Source organism: Alosa pseudoharengus, unplaced genomic scaffold (genome assembly GCF_046254945.1).
Source record: "Alosa pseudoharengus isolate Yale_2024_CS ecotype anadromous, Long Island Sound unplaced genomic scaffold, YU_APseudo_1.1 YU_APseudo_1.1_scf_21, whole genome shotgun sequence".
Taxonomy (NCBI): Eukaryota; Metazoa; Chordata; class Actinopteri; order Clupeiformes; family Clupeidae; genus Alosa; species Alosa pseudoharengus.
In genome coordinates, this window is record NW_027468674.1 from 12,845,811 (window position 1) to 12,855,810 (window position 10,000).

Below are 10,000 nucleotides of genomic sequence, written 5' to 3' on the forward strand. Positions count from 1 at the left end.
GCCACTTTTTACTTTTTTAAAACTTCAATAGGAATGGAAATGGAATGAAATGGAGAAAGAGAGAAAGCGTCATGGAAACTGAGAAAAGTAATAAGAGGTATTAAAAGCAAGACTGAAAAATCTGTTGGTGGACATTTTGTGTGCATGTGTGCATCATCTTGTCCCCGTCTTCAAGCCTGCCATCCCAACCCTGTGTGTCCGATGACTGTGTTAGCATCCTCACACACACACACACACACACACACACACACACACACACACACACACACACACACGGATGAGTGTTTTATCGTCTTCACACAACTAGTGGATTTACATTAGGCCACTGTGCTGAGAGGGTGTGTATGAAAGCAGACAGATGGTGGTCTATGAGATGACAGTCTCCGTTTGACTTCGCTGAGTCACCACGTCTAAATAATGTGTATCCACTGCACCATGACTCATCACTTCAATGCCCCTCACATCAACTCATCGCCAGCTCAAAGCCAATATGAACAGCTGAGTCACTGTTTGCGAAGAGGGAATTAAGTCAGAAAAGCATAGAAAAAACAAAAGTAGAAAGCGAGAAGGCACATAAACAGAAGTACAAAAAAGTGAATGCAAGAGATCAAGAGGGAGCAGAGAGAAAAGACCAGAAAGCAAAATAAAAATGGTTTAAAATAAAACAGAGAGAAATACAAAAAAAAACAACAAACAAAGAAAAAACAGAAACAGAAGGACTTGAAAGAAAGAGAGAAAACACACAGAGAAGAAAATAATGGAAATACACAATGAGAGAAACAAACAATAGAGAGAAATGGCAGAACAACTGGGGAACACAAAGATAAAAAGAATAAAAGTGAAAAGAAAAGAGAAAGAGCAGAGGAAATGAAAAATGAAAGAAAGAAGTGAATGAAAAGCGCCTCACGTAAATCCGAGTTGTCTGCAGACTACGGCGGCGTTGACGTCATTCCAGTCATGGTCACAGATGCCTCCCCACTCTCCGTTGATAAGCACCTCCACCCGGCCCTCCTTACGGTCCTCACCAGCCATCAGACGCACAGGAGGACCTGTGGACACACACACACACACACACACACACATACATATACACACGACACACACACATGCACACATACATATACACACGCACACACACACGCGCGCACGCACACACACACATGCACGCACGCATGCACACACATACAGGCACACACACACATATGCACGCACGCATGCACACACATACACGTACACACACACACACGCACACACACATACACACACACACACACACACACACAGTTTATACAATGATTGTATGTTTACATATTTTTTGGACAACAACAACACATTACATTTTATAGCATTTTCAAGGCACCCAAAGAGCAACTTTTCTGCAGTTTGTGTGGTACAGAAAAGTGTTAGTGTAACTAAGGTCCTGGATTCAGTCCCCAGGATAGAGGCTGGTGGTGAGCCACAGGAGGAGATGTGTGGGTCAGATGATGTGTGGGCAGATTCATGGGTTAGACTCACACCGTGCTAATATTTTCATATCTGGGTCAGGATTATAACACAGTTAAGGAATAACCAAACTAACTGGCTAGATCACTTTAGAAAGCTAACATGCACATTAGCTAACACTACAGTTAAAGGTCTTTATTTAAACCAGCAACAATAATCTATATTACATCTAGTAGTCTATAACCTTATAAAGCTAAGCCCTCTCTACTGAAGTATGAAACAGCAAGTGATGCACACAGTGTGGAATGGTAGGGGAACGCTGCTGCTTTGGTATTTATACTATCCAACCAGCAAATCAGCACCCTCGAAATTTAGACGGGACGAATTAGAAAAGTGTGATTGGCAGATTCAATAGCTGTCAATTAAAAATGACCAATTAGGTGGGGCAGAAGAAATATTTGGGGGGGCATTGCCCCTCCCAGCCCTATTCTAGATCCAGCCATGGTCAGGATGCAATTATGATGAAAGATACATATTACAGGAGTTACATATGCACAAGGTACATTATTATTTATTTATTTTCCTTTTGTATCTTTTTATTGTTCTTGTTTTGTTATTTTGATTATTGTTGTTGTAGGTTTTGTAACTCAGGGCATTGCTGTAAAAGAGCTTAATGCTTGAGGGTTAAAGGTGCTCTAAGCGATGCCACGCGTTTTTTAGGCTAAAACATTTTATGTCACTTACTGCAAACATCACCTAACCAACTGCTAGCTGTCTGTGTCCTGAATACACTGTAAAACATCTCTGTGGGACAGCCCAGGCTCCAAAAACGGCAACAAAAACAACCTGGGCAAACCTAGCCCATAAAAACATAACAAACTGTTCCAGCAAATCACAGACGAGATGCGCGTTTAGGAGAGTTTCAATTGCACGGGAGCAGCACGGGAGGGAGGGGGAGGAAGTAGCGAGCTAGCTCTCTGTTTTGTTTGAAAGTCAACAGAAGTGACGTTACCCAGCATCGCTTAGAGCACCTTTAAACTCACACTGTGCTAATATTTTCATATCTGGGTCAGGATGCAATTATGCTATAAGATACATATCCTCTCTGTGCCAGTCGTTGAGAACCATACAGTGTCTTATCTGTCAGTGTTTGCACCTATGATTGAGGTGACTGACAGACTCAAGGGGGGTTTATTTGAAGAACTCTAACTCCCACGATGCCGTGGGTTGTCCCCAAGTGCCTGTGATGTCTGAGACACCTGTTCAGCGCCTCTTATAGATCATTTGACGGCCATAAAGGCTTATTAAATCAATGCCCTGTGTGAGCTGCCGATAACAACTGTGGAGGCACTTTATTTTGCTTCCTCTATCAGGAGTCTCTGTCATGCCACTGTGAGTGGCAAACTCATGAGGAATGACAGAGACAGAAAGAGAGAAAGAGAGGGAAAGAAAGAGAGAGAGGGAGAGGGAGAGGGGGGGGGGGCTGGAAAAAGAGGGAGAGAGAAAAATGAATAACGAGCAAATAAAGAGATGGAACAAATGACAGAGAGAATAAGTGAGAGAGTGACAGAGCCATACATGTGAGAGAGTAAGACAGAGAGAGAGAGAGATAGAGAGACATGGCATAAGAGACTAGCCCAGCCAACGCCTGTCTTATCAGATGACAGAAATTGAGTTGTATAGAAGAGGAGGCCGCATTCCCTCAAAAGGAACAAATCGTGTTTATGCGCTTGACGGAGAGAGAAACATCACACAGGCAAATGTCAGCAGGTGGGCCCAGAGTGAGAGAGTGATTGAAATACAAATGGAGACGTTTATCAGAGGCGGCTAGCTTGGCCACACACACACACACACACAAACACACCCACCCACCCGGCCAGCCTGCCAGCTTCTGTGTGTGTGTGTGTGTGTGTGTGTGTGTGTGTGCGTGTGTGTGTGTGTGTGTTTGTTTGTGTCTGTGTGTCATTTTCTCCACTCAGTGGCTGTCAACAAGTGACATTTGAAATCCAGTGTTGAATGGCTAAAAGGGTTAGCGGTCTGCACCCTGGACATGTCAGCAAAACATCAGCACCTAAAAGCAGCCATGCTCACACATTTACCAGTACACACACAGTAACAGCAGGATCTCTTAGTCCCCACACACACACAAACACAAACACACACACACACACAAACACACACAAACACACACACACACACACGCACGCACACGCACACACACGCACACACACACACACAAACACACACGCACACACACGCACGCACACACACACACACACACGCACACACACGCACACACACGCACACACACACACACAAACACACACGCACACACACGCACGCACACACACACACACACACACACACACACACACACACACTCACACAAACACACACGCACACACACACACACACACACACAAACAAACACACAAACACACAAACACACACGCACACACACACACTTGGTTCCGTACCCTGTTCTGGTTCCTCCAGGGACACCTCGTTGTCCTCGGCCAGCTTCTGACAGCGCACGCCCACGTCCTCGCTGTGTGAACAGTCGTGACGGCCCCACACGCCGTGCCGGCAGTCCAGCAGGGACGCCTCGGTGCCCTCGCACTGCACGTCGTCCAGCAGGATCAGACCCGCGCCCTCGCCAAACGCTCCGTCCACCACCACCTCAGCTCGCCCCCTACAGGTGTGGAGGAGAAATGCGTGTCAGGAGGAGAGAATCTGGTTTATCTGGTATGAAATACATATTACACCTGAATAAAATTGAGCATGGAGGATACTAGCAATGCTTAGGTTAATATTGATTGTTTAATGAATGAATTGATTGATTAGCTTGACTGATAGACTGATTGATTGATTTATAGATTGATTGATTGCTTGATTGATTAGAGAGGTCAGACAGACAGAGATCTGTTTGTTTTGTTAACAGAAGGAGGCCAGTAATAGTCTAGGCCCTGAGTACCACGTGTGTCCAGTGGTGTCCATCTTTACAGGTCCTAACACTGAATATTTCTCATTCCCCCGGTGTCATTCCTTCTCTCTCACTGTCCTTTTCTTGCTGGCCAATTTAAGCGATGGTGAGGCGTGTAAACAACATCGGGGATCACAGCCCACTATCCAGCATGAGGTCACAAAACAATCTCCAGACCAGAATACTAGAATTGAATGCCATTCTGATTTACAACTGGCACTGCCCCACACACGCACACAAGCACACACACAGAAACAAACACACACACACACACACACACACAAACACACACAAACACACACACACACACCAACACACACAGACACAGACACACACACACACTATATACGACAGTTTGTATGGTATATTTGGATTGGAGTCCGTCTCAGCGTAAACGGCTCCAATAATCCTGACTCTGATGTCCTGGTGCCAGACCAAGGACACCACTGTGCTCCCGATGATTGATCACCCAGCAGCAGCAGCGGCGGCAGCCTGGGTACAGAGACTCTTCAGCGGCCTGGGTACAGAGACTCTTCAGCAGCCTGGGTACAGAGACTCTTCAGCGGCCTGGGTACAGAGACTCTTCAGCAGCCTGGGTACAGAGACTCTTCAGCGGGCTGGGTACAGAGACTCTTCAGCGGCCTGGGTACAGAGACTCTTCAGCGGGCTGGGTACAGAGACTCTTCAGCGGCCTGGGTACAGAGACTCTTCAGCGGGCTGGGTACAGAGACTCTTCAGCGGGCTGGGTACAGAGACTCTTCAGCAGCCTGGGTACAGAGACTCTTCAGCGGGCTGGGTGAGTCAGCCTGATCACGATGGATGAGGAGCGTGGTGTCTGGGAGTGTGCTCTCTAATCACGGCCGTGATGCCAATAGGGATGGACGTAGACGGGTGGTCCAAGAAGTACAGTGTGACTAGTTTGAAATCAGAAGGTTGTAGTTGATCATGTGTTATTTGTCAGTTGTTTGTTGACTACAAACAGTTTGTTTGTTGATTACAAACATTTAGCTTGTTGTTTGATGTTATTTGTTGTTTCAAGGTGTACTTGGAGTTAAGTTTAAGGGTCTAGAGTTTAGAGCTTAGATCATAGGATGTGCATAGTATTATTTAGCAATAATTACACTGTAATTACACATTGATGAACACTCAAAGGAGAAGTCTTTAAATCATGTGTGTTTTTGGTTTCAATCTTGATTATTTTCATCTTGATGATTACGGTTTACAATGGAAATTAAAAATCCAGAATCTCAAAATATTAAAATAAAGAATTTATGGTATAGAAATGTTAACCTGAGATAAACTCTAATCAGCTAGATAAGTCAAAACGTCGACAATGGTTTCCTGAGCCTTTAATCTCAAAGTTTGTGCAGGGCAATGGACTTTTCCATGATATTCTAATTTGTTGAGATGCACCTGTAGAAGTTTATTTTTGAGTGTGCATACGCATTAGACAGATACTGGACCATGGGGAGAAATGCACAGAATATGAACACAATCTAGACTTGCAGCTTGAATATAAAATGGTGCTTAAATATCAGCCCATTCTCTCTCTCTCTCTCTCCCTCTCTCTCTCTCTCTCTCTCAATATCTCTCTATCACCGGCTCCTTCTGTCTCTCACTCTCAGTCTCTTTCTCATTCCCTCTCTCTCTCTCTCTCTCTCTCTCTCTCTCTCTCTCTCTCTCTCTCCCAGAGCCCATGGCTGTCCTGTTCTGTCACTGGCTGAGAGCTTCTGCTGAGTTGGCAGGTTAAGCAGGGCAGGCATCGGGTCAGGACAACGGCAACAGTATCTCACACAGCTGCAGCCGCATGCCCTGAGCCTGCTCTGGGGCTGATCTGGCCCTCATCCAGCCCGCATTTGAACCGCAGCTGGACCGGATGTCGACTCAATCTGGATCTGTTTTCAGTCTAGTGTGAACATCTTGTATATTTGGCTTCAATCTGGTGTGATGTTGTTGTGCAGCTAGCTTTAATTCAATGTTGTATACTGTACCTGACCTTGATCTGGTTTCAATGTGGTGTGAATATGTTGTACTGTATATCTAGCCTTAATTCACTGTCTATCTTGATGGATAAAATATCTAGCCAGTATTGTTGTCATCCTTTATAGGTTAGATAGTTACCCTGTTTACAGTAAATAACAAGGAAGTATATAACAAGTATTACATCTGCTGCGAGTCATTATTCTGACAAATAGTGATCTGGTTTCAATCTAGTGTGAATCTGTTGCATATCAGTCAAAACTGATCTAGAAAACATGGCTCTAGGATCGGCTGCGATCAGGTATGTTAGCTCATTGTTTATCCTCCCCAGCTCTAAATAAATAAATAAATAAATTAAAAAAAAACAGTCAGGCTATTGGCTTGTCTGTTCCACTAGCCTGAGGAGCAGAACAAATAAATCCCGCAGAATACAGATACTGTTGTCAGATATCAGATAGAGTAGGACAAGACAGGGCCCTCTGGCCAGAAAGTCCCATCTCAGATAGTAGCCTATCTAGCCCTAGAGCACTATTTAACCCGCAGATTGTATCTGTTCCAGATCACGACCAAAGCAGGACCACAACGAGGCCAGATCTGGACCAGATCCACACTAAATATCCATGACCCATGCTAAATTGGGGGCACAACTGTGCCAGATCAGCGCCAGCACTGGCCCAGCATCCAGCGCTATCTGTGCTAGCCTTCATTTCACACCTGACTAAACTGTGCTGAAGCTAAACAGACAGTGCTGCATGTGTGACTGTGCCTTGTGGCGTTCGTGGCCCTGAACGGCTAATGGCGCTAAGATCATGGTCAGATAATGAGGCGTGAGAGGCCAGACTCACCCTGGGATGCACACACCCCCTCATTAACCTCCTCACCACAGAGGGAAAAAAGGCCCAAATCTGAGTTATCTCTGTTTATCAGCCGCACGCCCTCATAAGCTGTTTAAGGATTCCGGTCTCCGGTCATTACAGCAGCATATCAAAGAGGGATTATGCCTCTTTCAGATTTTATGATTACTGATTTATTTATTTGATTCCCCCTTCCTTCTCCCCATGTAACTTCGGGGCTGCAAGTGAACATCTTGTAAGGCTCCGTCACGGGAACATAAAAGCAAAAGACCGTCAGTTCAGCACACATCAACACAGGAACTCAGATGTCTCGTGTATGATGGTCTTGTGTTATTCATGTTCTATATGTCTTTGAATTTGGATGTTTGAGGCTAAAACTTAGTTGAAAGGTCCAAGTCTGAGTTGTAATATCTTGACAGTGTTTTTTTACATGGCATTTTTCAAAACTCACTTTCAAACTTTCCTCAAATATCACCAAAATACTTTTTTTTTGCTTGGTGTTTATATATATGATTTAGAGATTAGAGATTTATGAGCCATGCTCTGCCCCCTAGTGTCTGGATAAATATGACACAGCATCGGTAATATATACCCTGGAAATCCAGAGTTCTCGCGAGAGCACAATGGAATTGTCTCTGTGAGACACTCTGGCAAAGAGAACATTCCGGGGAACCAGCTAAACTGATGAAGACAGCGCTGCAACGTTGGAGGACAGTACACATTGGTCGTAGTGTTATCCCACTGCGAAACTGAGACAGATACTAATGAGAGGGGTAAGTTAACCAAGATAGTAAAGTTCTTGTGCATGTAATACAGCTATCGTGTGGCACATGGGAGCACTGAGCTCACTCATCAATGTTTGCGCTTCAGTGTCTTGCCCATGGTGTTGAACTAGCAAATAGATTCTGTCTGGTTATTAAATTAGTTTTAGCTTGACTTTGCACTTTACACTTTGCCCATGATCCAAATTAGGGCCCCTTGGGTCTAAACTGTGATGACTCCTTATAGACAAGTCCCCCCACTTGACGCCCCATACATTTCTATGGTTACGCCCCATACATTTCAATGGTAACGCCCCATACATTTCTAATGTAACACCTCATACATTTCTATGTAATGCCCCATACATTTCTATGGTAACGCCCCATACATTTCTATGGTAACACCTCGTACATTTCTACGTAATGCTCCATACATTTCAATGGTAACGCCCCATACATTTCTATGGTAACACCTTGTACATTTCTATGTAACGGCCCATAGATTTCTATGGTAATGCCTCGTACATTTCTATGGTAACACCTCATACATTTCTATGTAACGCCCCATACATTTCAATGGTAACACCTCGTACATTTCTATGTAACGCCCCATACATTTCTATGGTAACGCCCCATACATTTCTATGGTAACACCTAGTACATTTCTATGGTAACGCCCCATACATTTCTATGGAAACGCCCCATACATTTCTATGGTAACACCTAGTACATTTCTATGGTAACGCCCCATACATTTCTATGGAAACGCCCCATACATTTCTATGGTAACGCCCCATACATTTCAATGGTAACACCTCGTACATTTCTATGTAACGCCCCATACATTTCTATGGTAACACCTCGTACATTTCTATGGTAACGCCCCATACATTTCTATGGAAACGCCCCATATATTTCTGTGGAGGATTCTTTGAGTGCTGTATCTCCTCATTAGAAAGCCTCTGGTTCTGGTACCTGAAGCCCAGCTGTGTGCAGACCACCTGGGCGTGCTTCTCGGTCCAGTTGTCGTCGCAGACGGTGCCCCAGTCTCCTGAGTGGTACACCTCCAGGCGGCCCTCCCAGGGGCTGTCTCCATCAACCAGCCTCACCACGCCATCTGCAGCAGAGAGATGTGCACACACACACACACACACACACACACACACACACACACAAACACATTTGTATAGTACGGTGTATGTGTATACTGCATCTCTCATCTTCAACTATAAATGATTGCTGTGACTGTGTGTCTCTTCGATTCATTTGTGTGTGTGTGTGTGTGTGTGTGTGTGTGTGTGTGTGTGTGTGTGTGTGTGTGTGTGTGTGTGTGTGCATGTGTGTATGCATGTGTGTGGGTGTGTTTTAGGCCTGCAGTACTGGCCAAAGTGTGTGTGTGTGATGGGCCCTCTGCCCTGGCAAAGGTGTGTGTGTGTGTGTGTGTGTGTGTGTGTGTGTGTGTGTGTCTCACCAGTGTAGGGGTTGCAGGACACGCCAGCGTCCTCCATGTGGTCACAGTTGTGCTGCTCCCAGCCGCTGTGAGGGCACTCGTCCAGGGAGAGCTCGTTCCCAGTGCACTGCACCGCATCCAACAGGATGGGCCCGCTGCCCTGGCCAAAATGGGCCCACGACCAGGCCTTAGGGACGCCCCTGAGGACAGTACGTACACACACACACACACACACACACACACACACACACACACACACACACACACACACGTTGGTACAAACAAATTTGCACAACCTCTCTATGATTTAAAATTTCCAATAACTACACAACCCAGCCATGGCCTACTGGTTAGTGCTTCGGACTTGTAACCGGAGGGTTGCCGGTTCGAACCCCGACCAGTAGGCACAGCTGAAGTGCTCTTGAGCAAGGCACCTAACCCCTCACTAGTCCCCGAGCGCCACTGTTGTAGCAGGCAGCTCACTGCGCCGGGATTAGTGTGTGCTTCACCTCACTGTGTGTTCACTGGG

At 45.5% G+C, this 10,000-nt stretch overlaps 1 protein-coding gene across 1 annotated transcript in view; it reads right to left on the reverse strand.

Moving 5' to 3' along the window:
* LOC143138432 (neurotrypsin) overlaps positions 1-10,000 on the reverse strand; it is a 39,991-nt gene that overhangs the window by 7,386 nt on the left and 22,605 nt on the right. Inside the window, exons 7-10 of the mRNA XM_076298901.1 lie at positions 9,493-9,671; positions 8,997-9,138; positions 3,921-4,135; positions 908-1,049 (exon numbers count right to left, since the gene is read on the reverse strand). Coding sequence (XP_076155016.1) covers positions 908-1,049; positions 3,921-4,135; positions 8,997-9,138; positions 9,493-9,671 — 678 coding nt within the window. The remainder of the gene's footprint in view (positions 1-907; positions 1,050-3,920; positions 4,136-8,996; positions 9,139-9,492; positions 9,672-10,000) is intronic.